The sequence below is a fragment of the Neolamprologus brichardi genome, chromosome 16 (genome assembly GCF_056152115.1).
Source record: "Neolamprologus brichardi isolate AB-2024 chromosome 16, ASM5615211v1, whole genome shotgun sequence".
NCBI lineage: Eukaryota > Metazoa > Chordata > Actinopteri > Cichliformes > Cichlidae > Neolamprologus > Neolamprologus brichardi.
In genome coordinates this window covers 21,045,660-21,065,780 of record NC_142119.1, presented here as the reverse complement: position 1 = coordinate 21,065,780, position 20,121 = coordinate 21,045,660, and the positions used below count along the sequence as shown (strand labels likewise).

The 20,121-nt window shown below is 38.1% G+C and overlaps 2 protein-coding genes across 4 annotated transcripts; one reads left to right on the top strand and one right to left on the bottom strand.

Annotated features, from left to right (window-relative positions):
• Positions 1-1,899: 1,899 nt before the first annotated feature.
• On the bottom strand, positions 1,900-9,372 carry u2af1 (U2 small nuclear RNA auxiliary factor 1). Its single transcript, XM_006788315.3, has 8 exons — positions 9,311-9,372; positions 7,716-7,803; positions 7,424-7,490; positions 6,220-6,269; positions 4,208-4,306; positions 3,978-4,111; positions 2,322-2,414; positions 1,900-2,229 (listed from the first exon to the last, which is right to left on the bottom strand). The coding sequence occupies exons 1-8, from the start codon at positions 9,352-9,354 to the stop codon at positions 2,088-2,090; spliced, it is 717 nt and encodes a 238-aa protein (XP_006788378.1). The 5' UTR covers positions 9,355-9,372; the 3' UTR covers positions 1,900-2,087.
• Positions 9,373-11,670: 2,298 nt separating this feature from the next.
• Positions 11,671-20,069, top strand: gabpa (GA binding protein transcription factor subunit alpha). Of its 3 annotated transcripts, none has more exons than XM_006788314.3 (10): positions 11,671-11,813; positions 14,163-14,240; positions 14,332-14,476; positions 14,594-14,678; positions 14,771-14,995; positions 15,105-15,299; positions 15,388-15,444; positions 16,926-17,051; positions 17,447-17,639; positions 19,337-20,069. In XM_006788314.3, the coding sequence occupies exons 2-10, from the start codon at positions 14,164-14,166 to the stop codon at positions 19,557-19,559; spliced, it is 1,326 nt and encodes a 441-aa protein (XP_006788377.1). In that variant the 5' UTR covers positions 11,671-11,813; position 14,163; the 3' UTR covers positions 19,560-20,069. The 3 variants fall into 3 exon arrangements, with proteins under 3 accessions (XP_006788377.1, XP_035762670.1, XP_006788376.1); XM_035906777.2 differs by having other exon boundaries at positions 11,678-11,813; positions 14,160-14,240; XM_006788313.3 differs by lacking the exon at positions 11,671-11,813 and adding an exon at positions 11,829-12,190.
• The last annotated feature ends 52 nt before the right edge of the window (positions 20,070-20,121 follow it).

Genomic DNA, 20,121 nt, shown 5'->3' with positions numbered 1-20,121 from the left:
TTTGTCTCCAATTTTATTTAATTTATATGTTGATGATTTGTCCATACAGCTGAGAGCCTGTAACACTGGGTGTATATTAGGTAAAACATTGATAAATCATCTTATGTATGCAGATGACCTGGTTGTTTTTAGTCCAAGCAGTGCTGGATTACAGGATCTTCTTAATGTCTGTACTGAATATGGTGTGCAATATGACATTGAGTACAATGCTGCTAAAAGTGCTGTTTTGATATGTAGAACCAAGCAGGATAAACAGCTAAATTTCCCTTTGTTTAAACTGGCACACAAAACTCTTGAAGTTCATAAAAAGGTGAAATACCTCGGTCACTTTATTACTGAGCAAATGAATGATGATGATGACATGTACAGACAACGATGCAAGCTCTATGTGCAGGCAAATACTATTGCACGCAAATTCAGCTTTTGTTCACTTCCAGTTAAAGTGGCTTTGTTTAAAGCGTATTGCACACCGCTATATACTGCCCCCTTGTGGTCATCCTACAAACAATGTAGCATGCTGAAGCTGCATGTTGCATATAATGATGCGATGAGAATCCTTTGCAGGATACCTAGAAGGGGTAGTGCCAGCCAGATGTTTGTAGCTGTGGGTGTTTGGACTTTTAAAGCACTTTTAGGAAAGTTAATGTTCAATTTTAGAGAACGACTGGATGGTTCGAGTAACAGTATAATTTTAGCACTTACAGATCCGACAGTGAGTGGTTCCCGTTACTCATCCAGTCTGAGAAAGCACTGGTTAAAGTGTTTGTGTATTTATTAATTTATTTTAAGTAATTGTGTTTTATGTATATTATGGTTTTATATTTTTACAAATGCTTTATATACTTATTTATATACTTATATATATTTAATGGTTTATACCTTGTGTTGGGGAGGGGGGGGGGGGGTGTTTCTGTCTTGTTTTTATGGACATGAAGTCTGCCAATAAAGATTGAATTGAATTGAATAAATATATATATTTTTAAATCTTTATGTATTTGTTGTTTAAAGCGGAACAAAATCCAGAATCTGCGCAAATTTGATGAGGTCAGCAAACACAAATAAATGCTCTATTTTGACATCGTGTATTTATAGAGCGATAATACTGTAAAATTATTTTCCAGAGAGCTGATTGGTCAGTAGGGTGATTTCATACCAGCGGATATCTAATCTTAAAACTACAACCGGCTTCAGAGCAGGTTATGGTCACAGCATAGGTTTCCATGGAGATATTCCTCCTTTAAGAAGTGAACCACCTTCAATGTGCAGGAAACGCAGAGTTAATCCTGAAATTAGCTGGATAAGACAAAAGTGCTTCATAGTATGGGCCTCTGGTCTCAGTTCCCCACGGAAGAGGATTAGGGCAAACAAAAAACAAAAACGTGGGCACATCTTTTCTTTTTTTCTCCTTTTCCAGATTAAAGTCAGAATTCTGACTTTTTTCTCAGAATTCTGGAAAAGAAGAAAAAGGACATACCCATGTTTTTCCCCTCGGTGGCCCTAATCCTCAGCTGTAGTTTAAACATTCAGTTCTATGTTCTACTGTGAATAACACAAACAAACAAATGTTCTCATGAGATTCGCAAATCATTGCATTGTTTTTATTTACATTTTACACAGCCGGATATCGTTTTATCCGCCTATGAAACGAATGATCCAATTTCTGTCTACAGCCTATATGAGATATAAAATCTTGAATCACATGTAATAGAAATGGAAGTAACTATGGCAGCAGAAATGAGTGGGCAAAAAAGAAAGAAATTATCCTGGATCATGAACTTCTTCATGACTAAGTTCAACAACACATTACGTGTGAGGAATAATGACTCATCAGTGGCTATATCTGATTTTGAAATGAATGCTTACTATGAAATATGAAATGAGACTCAGTAATCATTATCGTTTGGTACAAATTTAAATTTAATGAAGTGAAAGTCATTTTCAGAAATCAAGAAAAACCAAACTCCTCAGTGGATTCACATCTTCGAAACAGCTACCTTTCAGTTAGTCCCAAAACAGATCTGCAAGGGTACAAACTTAAAAAAAGACAGGGATGAACACAGGGAGGGCAAGTAGTCACTGCTCGAAGTTCAGAATCGCCCCGAACGTTCTCTGTCTCTGGAGCGACGTCTCTCATGGTCACGGCCGCCTCCTCGACCCCTGTCCCTGTCTCTTTCCCTGTCCCTCGAGCGAGACCGCCTGTCTCTTGACCGAGACCGAGACCTGATGCGGCTGTAGGTGTGAGGAGGTAGAGGATTAGGAACTGTGACAAAATGTGAAACATCCGATGGTTTAACGACGTGCCTGAGATGCAAAGTTTGTACCTCTTCCTTCGACGGCCGTAAAGCTCTCTCCTCAGCTCACGTGAGATGGGTTTCAGATGCATGAAGTTACAGAAACCACCACGAGTGCATTCCCTGAGGAGAGAGCACACAAAGCATATGAAAACCAGGGCAGCAAGAATCAGAGAACTCAGAGGACATATTTCACCCATCTCTCTACTATACTGGCTTCTCTTCATTGGTTCCCTCTTGAATCAAGAATCTAATTTAAAATAATTCACATACAAGGTCTTAAATAATCAGGCCCCATCTCATCTTAAAGACCTCATAGTACCGTATCACCCAAATAAAGCACTTCACTCTCAGACTGCTGGTTTACTTGTGGTTCCTGGAGTAGTTAAAAGTAAAATGGGAGGGAGAGCCTTCAGCTTTCAGGTCCCCTTCTCTGGAACCAGCTACCAGTTTGGATTTGGGAGACAAGACACCTGCTCTACTTTTAGGATTAGGGTTAACACTTTTCTTTTTTGCTAAAGCATATAGTTAGGGCTGGATCAGGTGACCCTGAATCCTCCCTTAGATATGCTGCAATAGCTGTAGGTTGCTGGGAGATTCCCATGATGCATTAAGTGTATCCTTTTCATTCCCCGTTCTTTCTCTCCAATCACTATGACTTTATACACCACTCTCCATTTAATCATTAGTTATTATTAATCTCTAGCTCTTCTATAGAATCTTCTAGAACCTGGTTTTGCTGGAGGTGTCTTCTCATTAAAAGGGAGTTTTTCCTTCCCACTCTCGCCAAACCACTTGCTCACAGGGAGTCATCTGATTGTTGAGTTTTCTCTGTATTATTTTAAGGACTTTACCTTACAAGATAAAGCGCCTTGAGGCAACTATTGTTGTGATTTGGCGTTTTATAAATAAAAATGAATTTAATTTAATTACTTTTCCCAGGAACAAACAGAAGCTTCTAGTTAGAAATTTTACCTTGAACTTAAAAAAGAAGTACTCATGAGTGAACTGTGACAGTGACTTTCATTAGGCGCACCATAAATAGGATACCAAACACTGCTTTAAACTTTAAACCTCTAAAATGAATCAGCTAATTGGCAAATAGGTTTTACTTGTGCTGATTAAATGATCAGAAATTGCCGAACTGATCTGAGTTTCTGTTTCTCTCCAGCACAATTTTTTTTTTACAATAAATAAATACATAAAACAAGGTAAAATAATCAAAACTGGCCAAACCTATACCGAACAAGAATTTCACCACTGCTAAACAATATCATATTTCTACCATCCTCACTTTAGTTCACTAAAACAATTAAATACTGGAATATTGGAAACACATAGCTGGTTTTGCAAATGAACTCAATGTTGGAAAAAAACAGTTTAGGACACTGTCTGAAGCTGTCCTTTATTACATGTGGTACACAACATTAAACAACTGGAAATACTGTGTTGGCTTTGGCTGAAGCAGCTGGCTAAACAGAGCGAATAATGCAACGGGGGAAAAAAAAGAAAAAAAGACCAGGCATCTGCTCACTAGCTGTGAATTTACCAAACTATTATAATCTGACTCTGTATCAGAAAGCTGGCCCAATCTGACTGTGTTGGATATTCCTGTTCTGGACCCTCTGTAAGGCCTTTTGGGGTTAAATACAGCTTGTAAGCTGTTTCCTTTGATGTAAAACTCACCCGATCTCATACTGGCGACAGCAGGCTTCTCTAAAGTCTGTGACAGGAGACAGCTCAGCATGGATGGGCTGTCCATTAAACCACCGATTGTTTAGGTCTATGACAGCCTTCTCAGCGTCCTCCTCTTTACGAAACTAAAAACAGAGATGGCAGTCGAAGAGAAAAGTTATGTCAGTGGATCAAAGCCAAATTTCACTACATTTCAGGGAAAGTGGAAGCCTGACACTCACCTTCACATACACGTTTCCAACTAGGTGGTCACCGAGGTTGTCACATACGTTCATTTCCTCCACTTCGCCGTACTTTTCTTCCATCTCTGTGAACACCTCCTGTGAGGAAATGATAGAGAAGTCAAGTCTGATGTTATGTGCGCACAGTGTTGGGAGTAATGGAATACATGTACCGCCGTTACTCATATTTTGTATTTTAAATACGTAACTGTATTCCGTTACAGTTACCATTTAAAAAGGTGGTATTTAGAATACAGTTACTTTGTTAAAATAAATGGATTACACGGTGGTATTTTCCTGTTTCATATTGTCGTGGGTCAGGACTAGGGCTGGGTATCGTCACTGATTTCTAGAATCGATTCAATTCCAATTCACAAGGTCCCGAATCAATTCGATCCACTATTTGATTTAATTCGATTCGATTCAATTCGATTTGAATCTGGGAAATTTTGACAGTCAGAAATATTATAATTCAGATCAGTACATTTACATATTTTTGTATCTATAAAAAGGAAGCTGACACACACAAGACTTTATCAAAGGTGTGAGCATCACAGCAGATGCCTTTGTGTCAAAGTAGCTGAAGATAAAACACAGAAAAACATGAAGGTGATTTTTCTGGCCTGGGATTTTATAAAAATATTCTGCAGTACATCAAAAATGAAAGAAAACCGTTAACCAACACATGAACGTTACCTCTGAAGTTACAGCGGTTTTATTAGAGACATGGCTAAGCGTTTTGCATTTTGCATAATTTTAAAAAGTTTAAATTTGTTCAGAAGCCTATTGAATGGCAGAAATTAGGTTTTCTTTTGGGAAGTATATAAAACGGGAAAAAAACGTCGGCCGACAGCGCTGTAAACAACGGTAGACTTGTGCGTAACAAGCAAGCGAATAATGAAGAAAACAGATTTTTAGATGGGAAACTGTTCTTGAAGTACAGAGAGAGAGAGAGAGAGAGAGAGAGAGAGAGAGAGAGAGAGAGAGAGAGAGAGAGAGAGAGAGAGCTGTGCATCGTGGTCGAAGCAAAACAGCAAAAGTCAGAGTGAATTCATGACGATGTTTATGTGAAGCGTACTTTTGCTGCTGGTTCGGTCAATATTGTTTGGAGAGAGATCAAACTAGCAGCTTTAGAATCAGCGCATAAAGGGCGTAAACACAAAGCACGGACCTGCTGATCAGAATCAGCAAGCTGTCGGCTTTCAGCCCCGACTGTGAGAAAGGCGACATCTAACTGATTCTGATCCGCGGGTTGCACTGTGTGTTTAAGTACTTGTGCAGAATCCGTGTACCTGCTCTCATTTACTGTTTTAGCTGTTTGGTGGTTGTTGAAATTTTGTGAGATTTCACCAGAGATTCTGGCATTTCGGGCAAAATACATTTATATTAAAAAATTGATTCAGGATTTTAATGAATCGATTTTACGTTATCCAAGCCAGAATCTATTTTAATCGATAAATCGATTATAAAAACCCACCCCTAGTCAGGACTGTTTGGGTTTTGTTTGAGAGCTATGTTCCAGGCGGCAGCGTTAGAGTTGCCATGGTTACAGGGTGACGTGCGCTCTCTGCGACTCTGTGTTTCCTGGGTGAGAGAGAGTGCCTTTTTGTTGTTGTTGTTGTTGTTGTGCTAAGCTACAGAATGCTACAGGCATAGCCCTAAAGAATGTAGCCTCATGGGCAGTGTAGTCCGTGCTGCAGGGAGAATGGACTGCCATACCCATTATGTGTCTATGAGCACGAGGAGGGAGAAAAAGGAAGTAGAAAAGTACGAGCTGTCATTGAGCAGAAACGGGAGCTGGAAGCATGTAAATAATAATAACCACTGCAGCCAAGAAGAGTGCCTGACGAGCCCAGTTGTAAGTAAGCTATTAAGACTCAATTGTACACTGTGTTCCTGTTTTCCTAAGATAGTTAACCCAAGCTGTTCCCCATATCCAGTATTTATCTTAGACTAAGCAAACTGATTGCTGGTTGACAACATGAGAAATACTTCACAAGGGAATGAATTACCTCAAAAAACTCATCATAGTGCTCCTGCATCTCCGTGTCACTGATGGTACCTAGTGGTTAGAGATAATTCACAGTTTCAGCAACAAATACTAAGTTGCATAAAATAATTGCTTGCAATGACATCAATGGTCAGTTCACATTAACTGCTCGTTTTCAGGTGGTAAATGTAATTAAAGTGCAAATGTATTTCTTTAATAGGTGTGAGTTAGCATTCAAAATATCTGATAAATGAAAATTAAAAAAAGGAAGAAGAGACATGAGAAACACCCTTAAACAGAGTCATGAGTGGCACTGGCAACATATGCTTGGAGCAAGAAATTAGGAGCTGATCTGGGCAGAGCCAGGGAGAGCTCGCATCTGTTTGGGAAATTTGTTTATACTTTATATGCTTGAAAGTAAATAAAACATATCCGCAGATATATTTAAATATTTTAGATTTTAATATCAGCAAATATCATTATCAGTATATCGGTCTTAAAATCCCTGTACGCAGAACGCTCTTTCAGACTAAACCTCAGACTCTAATGTCTAATTTGTCTGTGATCCAAACAACACAAGTTAAACCAAGATAACCTTTAAATGTAACAAATGTCGAATAAGATTAAAAAAACAGCTAACCAACAGTTTGTTATAAATAACAGAATAAATAAATCCAGTGAATAAGTGCTTAAGATGTAGACATGAATAATCTATACACAGTGTAAATGTTGCTATATTCCAGACAGAAGACACTTTTCAGTTGGCGTGTTTCTGTAAGTACAGCTAACACATTGATTTTAATTAACTATGTAAATAAAAACATTAGAAAGGGCTTGATAAGCTTCGCTTCATTGTGTCACTTTAAACCTCAACTGCTGCCTACTCGCAGCAGCACGGTTGGCAAACAGACACAACATGGGTAAAGGTCAATAAAAAATAAATAACTTTTCAGACACTAACACTAAATTTTTAATAATAGTAATATTTTAATATATATTAATAATAATAATAGTAATAACGCATACTTTATCAATCCTGTAGGAAATTGCTAGTCCTCTACATTTAACCTATTCACTCAGTGAAGCAGTGGGTATGGTACCTTGCTCAAGGGTACCTCAGAGGAGCCATTCGGTGGTTCTAAACCCCTGACGTTCCGATCATGGGGCGAATACTCTACCCACTAAGCTATCTCTGCCCTATTTTCTTTTCTTCTTTTTTTACTTACAGGTCAGGCCGTCCACAGACTGGGCGCTGTTCTGGGGGTTCCGGTAAATGTTCAGGAGGGCAATCGTCTGAAGCACAAACGTTGATGATGATGATGAGCACTTATACACATTGGGTATCAAATTATAATATTTAGCAGATCAAGCCAATCCCAAAATCAAAAATTTTGATTGTAAAGTACACTTTTAGTTTGTGTGCAGTTTATTAACTCTTATCTGCCATTTCTGTGAGGTCTGTGCTGCTCTTTTATCAATTTAAATACTAGAAATAAAACTGGGGGATCGGCAACTTACCTGGCTAAATGTCGGCTTATTGTGTAATCTGGAGCAGCGGTCACCATGTCGGCAGGCACCAATTTTAAAATAAAAAGAGCAGTTCACCCTGTAAAACAAAATATATTATGAGCACTGAAAAATGGGAGGCTGTGCTCTGAGGTCAGGTAAACATAAAAACAATGTTTATTAATATTTCTGAATCCAAAAAAAAAACAAACAAACTGATAGCCTAAACGATCTAGATGGGACTAGAAGACATACAACACATAACAAATAACATTAAAAAGAACAAGTATGGAAAACCCTGTGAACTCCTGGTAGTTTACATGACTACTGACATTATTTCTTATTTCATTGTATCTTCTTCCAGCTGCTCCTACCTCAATCTGCCTGTCCTCCCTCACATTCATCAATTGTCTGTTGTTTTCCTCTTTTCCCTCTTTCCTAGCAGCTCCATATTCAACATCCTTTGTCCGGTATTTTCACCATGTCCAAACCATCTTAACCTTGCTTCTCTATCGTTGTCTCCAAATCACTCAACTTGAGCCATCCTATTTTACATATATACTAATTTCTAATCCTGTCCATCAAGGTCATTCTCAATGTCAATCTAGCATATTCAACTGTTTTTTTTTTTGTCAGTGCCATTATCTCCAAACCATACATCATAGCAGGTCTCGCCCCTGACACTCCTCCTGCCTGCACACTCTTCTTCAACTGTTGTTTCGGATGACTGTATGGCCCAATATTTCAGAATTGTTTATCATACTGAAGAAAGTACGTTTCCATCACCTTCGAGTTGTACCATTTACTTAAATGGTAAATTTCAAAATTCTATTGTACAAAAAAATCAGCTCAATTTCTTCAAGATCGCCCTGCTCTAATACACCCAAACTACTGCTGGTTACACATTACACTTTCACTTTACATGATCATTTAACTCAGTATTGAACCGTTTTCACTCAGTATTATTATTAAAAAAAATGTTAATAACAACCCATGAAGTTTTACACGTTTTCATTTCAATGTCTGCTTTACATTTCTACGAGGCTACGTTGCTTCATTGGGCATAAAAACGCTTTTTTGTTGGCGGTTCAGCAAATTAACTGTTACAACTCGGAAAGAGGACAATAGAAAACAGTACAATGAATAAAATAGCGGTCTAGACAAATTACAAAGACGAAGTTTATTTACCTAAATGCGATTAAGGAGCACTTGTAGTATGTTGGAGGTTTCCATTGTTTCAAACACGTGTGAGTTTTACAAAGTATGATATTTGTTAACGCCAATAAAGGGTCTAGTTTGTGCACCGCTTACGCTCAACTTTGATTAGTGAATTTACTATATTTTCATTTAAAGTTACCCGCTGTGATTGCTTTCTGACCAGCTCAGCACTGTTCATCACCCAGATGTTGCTAGCTAGCTTTTAGCACGAGCGGCGCGGTTTTTCACTTGCGAAAGCTAGCATATCGCGCTAGCAGATAAAGCCACAGAAGCCTAGCCAGCTGCATGCTGTAAATACCACGAGACCAAATACTGTCAGTAAAAAGTAGCCATAGGATAAACAGATGAAAATTAAGACTGAAATTACCAAGTTAACATTAAATACTTACTTATCTTTTTCTGTCCCAAAAATGGATGCTAGGTACTCCGCCATCTTGGCTCGCTTGTAGCGTCAACAATTGTATTTCCGGTAAAGGGCCTCCAAAGTAAAAGCCTAACCTCTGTCTGCGCTAATAATAAAATAATTTAACAGTTTATAAGGCACCCATGCATAGTATATTTGTAAAATTATTATTATTTGCCAGCATAGGGAACTGTCATTTAAATGTAAAATGTAAAATGTGCTCAACTGCATAATGGTGGCATCATTAAGTGAAATTATCCACTGTACAATGAACGGTTAAAATTTAGTTATTTATGTGTGGCTCAAGAGTTAAAGTTTCTTTTGTTTCTTGCCCCTTTTCTGTTTTTTTAAGACTAGAAACTCCCAAAATATTCCTCAACAGAGAAAAATCATTTATATTTGTACAAAAGCCCCATACTCTTACAGATTTTACATCTGATTATTTTTTTTATATCCAGCTAATTCGACCCTTAATCTAGCAAATCTAGAGTTGACATATTTCAGAATTCACTAATCAACTTAAACTTGTTTTAAATTCTGATAAAACGAGGTCTATATTATACACAAGCTTATTTAAAAGTATCCAGCCAGTCCATATTGAAACAAAATGAAACTACTGATTCTTATGGATGTTTAAGACTCTGCCTGGATGCTAGTCTCATTTTTAAGACCCATGTGGAACACCTATGAAGAGAATTAAAAGGAAAGATTGGATTCATATTTTGAAACAAATTCTGTTTTTCAATCATTAGTCATCAAATAGCTTTAGAAGTCACAATTTTGTCTCTGTGTTATTATGGTAATATTGCTAATATGCATGCTTCTGCATCCATCTTCAAGTTTCTTGATTCGGTCTCACAGTTGTAATTTATCAAAGCTGAATCTTTTCTTATTCAACCTTGCTGTAATATGAAAAGGTGGTAGCATTGTGTGATGTTTATTTCCAAAGTTATACTGCAAAGATTGCCTGATTACCTCTGCTCTTTGATTACTATTAAATCAAAAATTAGATTTAAATGGAACAAGCAACAAGTCTCTGATTTCACTGGATCTGCATCTGTCTGAATCCCCGTATTCTTTTTCTTTCTGCACACAAACATTTTTTAAAAGATCTCAATCTCAATGCATCAACCTGTTTAAATGCAGGATTTAACAACAGTTCACATGTATCTGTGTGTATTTGTTTTCCTTAGAAATGGTTTAATAATTTATCGATTTAGCTTTCATGATTACATCATTAAAAAAAAAACAAAATGATAAATTACTGCAACATCTAACACCTTGAAATACATGAAAATGAAACACAAAACTGACTTGCAATGTTTTACAAATAAAATAAGAAAACATGAATCCTATGGACTTCATCAGGAGATATTTATTTAGTAATCTCTATATTTTACATGTCAAAACATTACAGGGAATCAAAAGGAAACATAACCACATGTTTAGTGGATAGATTGGCTGGTCCATTGCATTATGTTTGCGGCGAAAAAATGAACAGCAAAAACACATGTAGGGTCTATTCCAATCAAAGTACAATTAGAATAACACTTTAACGATTTAGCTTTCCTATTAGTTATAATCCCATCAGTTATAATAATGCACATCAATATAGTCATGGACAAAAAACTGAAACTAGACCCTGAAAAGTAAAGTTTATATATTTACTTACAATGTCATGTTTGATATAAAGCACTTTTCACAGACAGACAGTCACAGTGTTCTGTACAAAATAAAAAGTAGGAATAATCAGAAATAAAAAATAATAGCAACTTAAAATGCAGTTTAAAGCAAAAAATAACCCAACATGTTAGAAAAGAGAACACCAAAAAAAAAAAGCGAGAATAACATAATAATCTTAGTAGAAATCTGCGTTTTACAGAGGTGGTGTGTGTCAAAAGGGGAAAATTCAGCCTACTCCTAAAAGGAAAAAGAAGTTGAGATAGGGGATCATCTGGGGATGCATACAGCTCATTTCTTTGCCCAGAGGAACTGTTGCAAACATTTGAAATAGCCCAGTACAAAACTTATACTTTTTCACACGCTTTTCAGAACTGAAAACAGTCTGTAGCATACATTAAGGAGAAAAAATCAGTTACGGGAGGGCATGGTTGCAGTAAATAATTAAATTTATGGTAACATTTTTCAAGAGACCTTTATATTTACAGTTGGTTCTATTAAAAGGCAGTTTTATTTAGCCATTAATGCCAATCTAGTCAGGATACATCTGGACTGGACATTTGTTCCTAAATTGCCACAAAGTTGGAGCTGAGAAATGCACGTCCAGCTAGTATGGAAACATTTAGCTGGCGGTTTTTCACTACACACACTTTAAGGTAACTACAGTCTCTCCGGTTAGTCTCCGCCCCTCCTCAGATTGAGTGTAGTTGGCTAAAAACTTGCATGATATCACTCGACTGTGTGCATTTTTTTGCCGATTATCTGCCACAATAGAACATCAACATCTCTGAAGGTCTAAATTTTAAGAGGTATGATTATTTCAGAGACAGATATGCTTGTTGTGAGGAAAATGTACCACACCGTCGTCACGTTTGTTGTATCTGGGGTGTTCCCGCTATTTTATGTAGCTCAAGCAGCAAAGCTAACCTAGCTAGCGTGTTGTTGATTCCTAGTCAGCCTGCTGGGAAGAGGCCGCCCACCTACGAGGCAGAAACCCACAGTATTAGCCAACTTCCACAAAGGCTAGGCTAACGCTGGCTCCCTCGGACTTTTGCTTCCTCTTCGGCTTGAAGATAGAAATAACGTGGGTTGTTATAGCAGCCGCTAGTTAGCTGTTTTGCTAACAGCACAGTGGAGAAGCTGCGTACTGTCGCGGTGCTGATTACCGTCCAACCACAAACTCAGGGTGGGTATAATTCCATACGCGGTGAAACTGATTTTTTTAGTTCTTTCTTCCCCTTATTATCCATTTACACGTCTAAACGAGCGTTGTTTCAGTGTATCTCGGTCGCTTTCCTCTAAAACTTGTCGTTGGATCGATCATCGCTGCTCTCGGAAGTCTTGCAACGCTGTAAAACCTTAGCCAGGATTTCCGGCTCCTTTCCATTTGCCCTATGCTGTTTTGTTTCCGTTTATTCTATTTCCGTTTTAAAAGTTTTCTACGTGCAGAGTTAAAGTGTACTAGATTTGCTGAAGTTACGAAGCACTCGGAGTTTATAGGATATTTTCACGGTTGTTTAGCACGCCGGGATCGATGGTTGTGTAATGCAGCTGCCTCGCCCCGCGTTGCTATATTGAAGCTAACTTGTTTTTTTGAAGGCCTGCTTCACTGTACACGTGTAGCCTAACGCATAAATTTGAGTTGGGTGAATTTTTTCAACACGTTTTTTGGACGTGTAGTTATACTTGGTTACTATTTTCTGTAACTACTGGCCTACTAGTTGGCCTTTAGAAGCCACAGCCTCGCTCTCGAGTTGGCTAACGTTAGCAGTCACTGAACTGTTGTAGACGGCCAATGAGGAGTCGAGGCTGAGAGGCCTTTATGGTAGAAACCCCCCATCAAAGTGCCCTGTTTTATTTAACAGGCACAGTATGCTCTTTTAAGTTACATGACAGTGAAGTCGTCATTGTTATTTACACTGTAGTATGCATTAGTTGTTTGTATTATTTCGATTAAAGAAATTACAACAGAAAGGTGTTATTGTAGTGATATTGCCCTGTTAATACCTAGTTTCATATTTATTTTTAAACTTTTTTTAAAGAACGTAATTATTCGTTTAATAATTTGTTAGTTTAAAAGATCTATTAAATATCGTTTTTCAAGTATGTCTATTTTAGGAATTTATTAGAATATTACAAGCTATATCAAAACAACCACTATTATGTTTATTTTCACTTTATTTTTACTTAAATATTTTTAAAGTAAGTTTAGTAATTTAGTAGAAGAATAAAAGATCAATTAAATATCCACTTTTATTTATTTTATTTTTTTTTACTTTAAATTACTATTTTAAATGATTATTAGTTCTATCAAAAATCAACCTTTGTTTTTATTTATTTATTTATTTTTTACAATTTTAAGTAAAAATATTACTTGATTAATTTATTAGTTGACTAAAAAGATAAATTTTGTTTAATCATTTTATACTGTATTTGTTATAATTTTGTTTTACAAAACCAAAATTTGCTTGCACCAACTTTGGCTGTTTAAAATCATTTTTGTGATTTAAAAATATATTTAATCAATATTAGTCTTTACAAATGGGTTAATTAAATTCTGATTAAAATATATTTTTGTTTATGGATTGTCTAAAAGTAACTAAGGTAACAAAGACTCTTTCCCCATATAAATATATGTGGACCAGTCCTTCTTACATGTGTAGTGACCCCCAGAGGCCTGCTTTGGATCTGAAAAAAAAAATTATTGTGCATCTCATGTTATAAAGTTATTCCAAAAAACCCCAAAACAAAAGCACATGCATTGATAAGTCAGTGCAACATGGTGTTGTGTTGGTTAGCACCATCACCTGGGTTGGAGTCCCGCCGAGCTGTGAACGTAAACTGGATAAGCAAGAGGAGATGGATGGATGGAATACCATTAATAATCACTACAAACATCAATTTGATGTGCTGGATAGATTTTTGGGTTTTCTAATTAAAATTAGCTGTTTAATTTAACAGTGAGGAGGAGGATAGAAGCTAATTATAGTTTTTTAGTTTAATTTTAGCATTTTTAAGTGATTAATTAGGTAGTGTGGCCAGCTACCTAATTAAGAGTTTATTGGTTCTTTCCTTTTATGCTGATTATCTGGTTGTCAGTAATTTTTGTTTAATGTGTCACTTTATATTCGTGTTGGTAAAACGTTATCTCCCAGCAGAATGTCTAAAAGTGAGCCAGAAGAGATGATAGAGATCGAGATAGATGAACGGGAGAAACAGGCATGCCTGGAAGAAGGGTGAGAGAGATGATTGCATAAATAAAACAATTAATTTGTTCATGCAGCAGCTGTGTTTTTACATTTCTGTCTCATGTTATTTGATTTGTAGTGTTGAGGAGCAGACCATCACTGCGTCAGACTTGATTCAGCAAGATATCGACATAAACGAACCAATTGGTAATCTGAAGAAGCTTTTGGAGCCTCGTATCCAAATCTCATTGGATGCTTATGAAATTTGTTTGCAGGACATTCAGGTAAGAATTAGATAATGACACCTTTCATGATCTGTTTATGATTAAATTATTTTTGTTTGGTCCTGGGTTGAACTGTTTCTCACTGCTGTCTCGTTTTATCTGTTCTTTTCGTCTTAGCTCCACCCTGATCACAGTCTCTTCGATCAGGGAGTAAAGACTGATGGCACAGTGCAGCTCAGCCTGCAGATAATAACCAAACCAGGTACCAAAAGCGTGACACATTTCATATCAAGTACTCAAGTCAGTAAAGAGAGAGTACATTTTAAAATGCATTGTTTTTACTTTTGTTTCTAGGAGAGGAGAGGTTGAACATCTTGGAGATTGTAAAGCCAGTAGAAACAGTTGAAGTAGTGATTGATCCAGATGCAGCAGGGGAAGAGGGTGCTCTGGTGGAGGAGGGACAGCTTATTGCTGTAGAGCGGTCTGCCCTGTCTGATGAGACCTCAGAGCAGGTTACACGTTGGGCCGCAGCTCTCGAAGGCTACCGGAAAGAGCAAGTCCGCCTGGGCATACCGTACGGTGAGGAATACTTGAATGAACTACCTTATTTTAGTGGAAAACAATCATTATTGTGCTAACAAACAAAGACACAAACACGGTTGGTAATGTGTGAGGTTTCTCTCCTCAGACCCTATGCTCTGGTCTGCTGATCAGGTGATCCACTGGGCCGTGTGGGTAATGAAAGAGTTTAACATTGATGAGATGGAAATAGGAAGCATTCACATCCCAGGGCGAGACCTCTGCACTTTCACTCAGGAGGAGTTCCTTCAGAAAGTGCCCAATGGAGAGATACTCTGGAGTCACCTGGAACTCCTTCGCAAATGTAAGTCTGACTCAAATGTTTGTTTCAGCTGATGGAATAAAATGTGTTTTCATGCCAAAATGGAACTAATATTTTGTGCTAATTTCAGACGTGTTGGCCAGCCAGGACCAGTCTGGAGGAGACGCCACCGTCACGATTGATCAGCGTAAGTGTTAGAGTGAAAAATCATCTAAAAGACGATTAAAATAACTGTTTACCTTACACTGAAGAACTCAAATGGATGAGTGATGAACAAATGTTCCCTCTAAGCTATGCGTGTGCACAATTGCGCACTGCTGGCACGGTCTCTGCGCACAGAAAATCTGCGTTGCGCACAAAAAAAAAATCTAACCTGAATTGAAATTAAAATTAATACTCTGACAATTCTGTTTTGCAGTGTTAGTCAGTAAGTGACTGTCTGCGCCCGTATGGAATTAGAACGATGCCACCTTATTCCATAGTCCAGCCAATGATGCGATTCACATGCGTATATACGCAGCTAATCAACGTCGACACGCTATGACAGATGTTTTAGCTTGCAAAGCGGCGTGGCTGATGTGGAGTGAAGCCACATTAATGACAGCGTGTACAACCATTGGAGATGTGAGCAGGACAGACGGAACGATTGACGGACAAAGTGTGGACTTTATAAAAGTTTTTAAATTGTGTTGATCGGCCACGTAAAACCAGAGTTATGATAAAAATATATGCAATGTTTGGTTTTCTTCCTGAATACTATCGTTTATATTTACTGCGGGAAGAAACGGTAAAAACGGTGTTTTATAAGGAAAACGCTCGAAAGCGCTCTCCGCCTGTAAGCAAAAACAAAACCAAAAACACCCCCATCCTTTCCTATTAGTGGAAAAATGTATCATGTCGACAAATCAAAAAATGATATGGCAACATGGCATTTAGTGGTTTAGGAAGGGGGAAGTTTTAGGAGTGACGATGGTGTTTTGAGATGTGAGAGATTTGCAACGTTTAGCGCAAATCTTGTGTAGTTAGTGTGTAGTGTAGTCAATAGTTTGTTGTGTTTCGTTGTGTGTGTCAGAACAATGAGGCGACTGCTGAATGTTACAGGTGTTACAGGAGCGATACATCTCCTGTTGTCAGGCCTGCAGGTATCAGGCTGTTGTTCTCCTTTATCTCATAGTGGACAGAAATTATTTTTTGGAGTGGCACAAATAATTTGTGTGGCATCAAATTTGATGCAGAACAGCTGATTGTTCTGTAAATAGTTTGCAATGTTTATTTAAAAAAAAACCCGCCTTGGCCGCATTTTTAGGTAAACAGCTGCAAAAAACTTTGCTTGCATAACTCTTTTTTGAAGAAGTAACTCTGTAATTAATTGCCCAACATTGGTCATTATATACTGTATTTTGCAGATAGGGAGTTAGAGGACTCTCTCTCTCATAATACAAGTCGGAGCTTTATGAAAAAAAAAGAAGAAGAAAGAAATTGTGCTGTTTAAACTTTGTAAATTCCCTCGGTTGTTTATCTTGTCTGATTATACATGACCATGCCTTCCACATAGTTCTGCTCGTTAAACTCTGGACAAAATCCATATATTTAACAGGAAGTTATTTATTAAATAGATTCAGATCCAAAACACATGTTAATGAAGAGTTTTCCCATCTGTTCCTCCAGCTGTGCAGATAATCCCAGCTCAAGTGAGCACACCCACTGCTATAAAGGTGTTAAAACAGAACCGTGGTCCCAGAGCACCTCGCATTTCAGGAGGGGAGGAGCGCAGCTCACCTGGGAACCGTACAGGTAGGATACACGCACACAGCTGCTCTCTAGGCAACTCACTTTTTGTAAAGTCAGAAAGTTTTCAAAAGTGTTCAGGGATAGAGTTTTGTCACCAATTTTAGGTTTTAGTTTTTAAATTTACAATCTGACAGTAATGTTGCTTTGCATTCAAACTGAAAATGCAACATTTTTAGCTATTTTGTCTGACAAAACCTTCCTTAATGTGCTATTTTAGACTAAATAGTTAAATACATTTAGAATTGGCAGATTTAGTAATGGTACAAAATACTCCTATTACCATTTCTAATGTTATGTTCTAATCAGTTGTGGCTGTTAAATTGTATTTTTATTGCAGATGCACACATTATATTTGAATAATCTTTTTCAAATATTTTGTGTTGTTTTTCTGTTGTCAGGTAACAATGGTCAGATCCAGCTGTGGCAGTTTCTGCTCGAGCTGCTGACCGACAAGGACGCAAGAGACTGCATCTCCTGGGTAGGCGAGGAGGGAGAGTTCAAACTCAACCAGCCTGAGCTCGTGGCACAGAAATGGGGCCAACGCAAGAACAAGCCTACCATGAACTATGAGAAGCTCAGTCGAGCCCTCAGGTTTGTGTGTTTTTGTTTAATAGCGACTTTTTGTGGCACTCTATCTAAAGTTTGGAGCCAGACATAAGCCATTACCTCACAGGCACCGCAGACAAATGTCTGGTGCAGTGAGATTGACTTTAAACATGCTGCCAACTTTCCAGTACAAAGTCGATTTAGAGTGTAGCTGCAAGTTAGCAAGGCTTCCTCCTGCAGACGCGACAGCAGTCTTCTTAAAACAGAATATTTCCAGTAGTAGGCCGATAGGATGATGCTGACTGTTTCCCTTATGTGGTAATAACAATAATAAAAATAATAGTACATTTTATTTTTTGGCGCCCTTCAAACACACCCTTTGCAAGCCTGAACATTACAGCTAAAAGGGGGATTTTCCTGTCAGTGTAGCTAGCCAAACAACGGAGAACCACTTACTGCTTAAGAGACAGAGTGAAAGTGGACAGTAGATCCTTGATGTCTTAACAAAAATCTCATTGTTGCAGCCAGAGACAGCAGAAGAGTGATCCCCTTATTTTCAGTTTCAGTGCCCTTTTTTATGACTGAGTTATTGTTTTTGTTTTTTTTTATTAGTTAGCTAAAATAAACTACTGTAAGTCTATTAGCAGTAATTAACCAATTAACCTGGAGATAACACATTCTGTACTGACACAAGATGGCGCTCAAAACTTTAAACACTTATCTTAAATCCAGCTTCACAGACAGTGTGACATCTGTCAGGTTTTTGAGAGCAGGGCACCATGGTGTAAATGAGCCTTTATACATGTAGTGCAACATGCCCACTTTAAAATAAACATAAAACATAATAAATGAAATGGTCGTAGCTTAGTTATAGCAGGGTTTTGAGATGCAATTTGAACTGTGTCAAAGAATTTAGGCGATAAAAGTGAAGTGGAAGTAAATTCCAAAGACAAAGTGCATCACACCTAAAGGCTCTGGCACCCATCGCTCAGCAGGAGAGCAGCTCAAGCTGAGCAAAGGGAAGGGGTGTAAGGATGAAGGAGGTCTGAAAGATATGGGGCTGCCAAGTCACCGAGAAGGAAAATCTTGCATTGGATATGCTGAGGAATAGGGAGCCAATGAAGCTGGATGAGAATGGCTGTAATATGGTCAGAGTTCTGTACCGTCTGGAGCTGATTAAGGAGATTTTCTGGGAGACCATAAAGAGTGGCATTGCAGTAATCCAAATGAGAGGCAACCAGGACATGAACCAGGACTTGAGTGCTGTGTTGAAAAAGAAGTCTAGAAATCTTAAGTGGGTGGTAGTAGGCCAAATGTGATGTGGACAATAAAGAGTATTGTCCAAGATGACTTTAAGACTTTTGACGCTTTGAGAAGTGTGGACCTGACAACCATCTTTAGAGACAACAAAAGGGTTTATTTTGTGAAGTCAGGATAACTTTTATTGCCATTGATGTTTAGCTGATTGACTGTCACCCTAGTAGTGATGGCCTGTAGGCAGGAGTGACGATCCAAGATAGCAGGATATGAAGAGGAAGAAGTGAGGTTCTTTCTGCTACAAAGAGAACTTAGAACAAACCTGATTATTCTGATATTTTAAAATGTAAAGCTGCTGTAATATAAAAGAACGGATACACTGATGTATTGTCCCTTATTAATTTGTTGAAAGCCATCTGCATATCTGTTGTCTCTCATCAGTTGATATACTTTGGTGTGATTCTGAGTTTTGTATTTTCATTCAGATACTACTACGACGGGGACATGATCTGCAAGGTGCAGGGCAAGCGCTTTGTTTACAAGTTTGTGTGTGACCTGAGGACTCTGATTGGCTACAGCGCTGCTGAGCTCAACAGCCTGGTGACCGAGTGCGAGCAGAAGAAACTGGCTCGCATGCAGATGCACGGCATCGGGCAGCCGATCACTACAGTGACCCTGGCCACCACAACGCTAGACAAGGACAGCTGAAGGTCGTCACATTATAGCGCTTGTCAGGTGTTGCGGACAAAACGTGCGCTCCACCGCTGATGAAAAACGTCTCTCAGACACAGAAATGCAAAGCTGGTCTCTGATCAGCGTGGATTACCACCTTTATTATCGTCTTTACAGTTTGATTCAAGTTAGACTGAGACAGGTGAAGTTTTTTTAGCTTTTCTGTTACTCTAACCAAGAGAAGAGTGTTCAGGATGAAGGGAGAATGTCTTTCTGATTACTGATTGTTGCGTGCATGTCACTGAATGCTTGAGTGTGACTGAAAAATCCAGTTAAGAGCTTTGTGTTGTGTGTTCCTCGTCTGTAGTTAGGACCATTTCCACTGTATATACCGGTATTTCATGTTTTTGATAGCCACAAGGGCAAGTGTATTTTCATATTTTCCATTTATAGAGGACCCGTTTTGTATTTTATTTAGTGTTTGTTCCCTGAATTATTGGACCCTTTTTGTCCACTGGGGGAATAAAGTGGCAAGCATTTTCTTAATAGCTGTGTGAGAAGTTTCTCTTTTTAAGACTCACATTGACAGACACCCAAA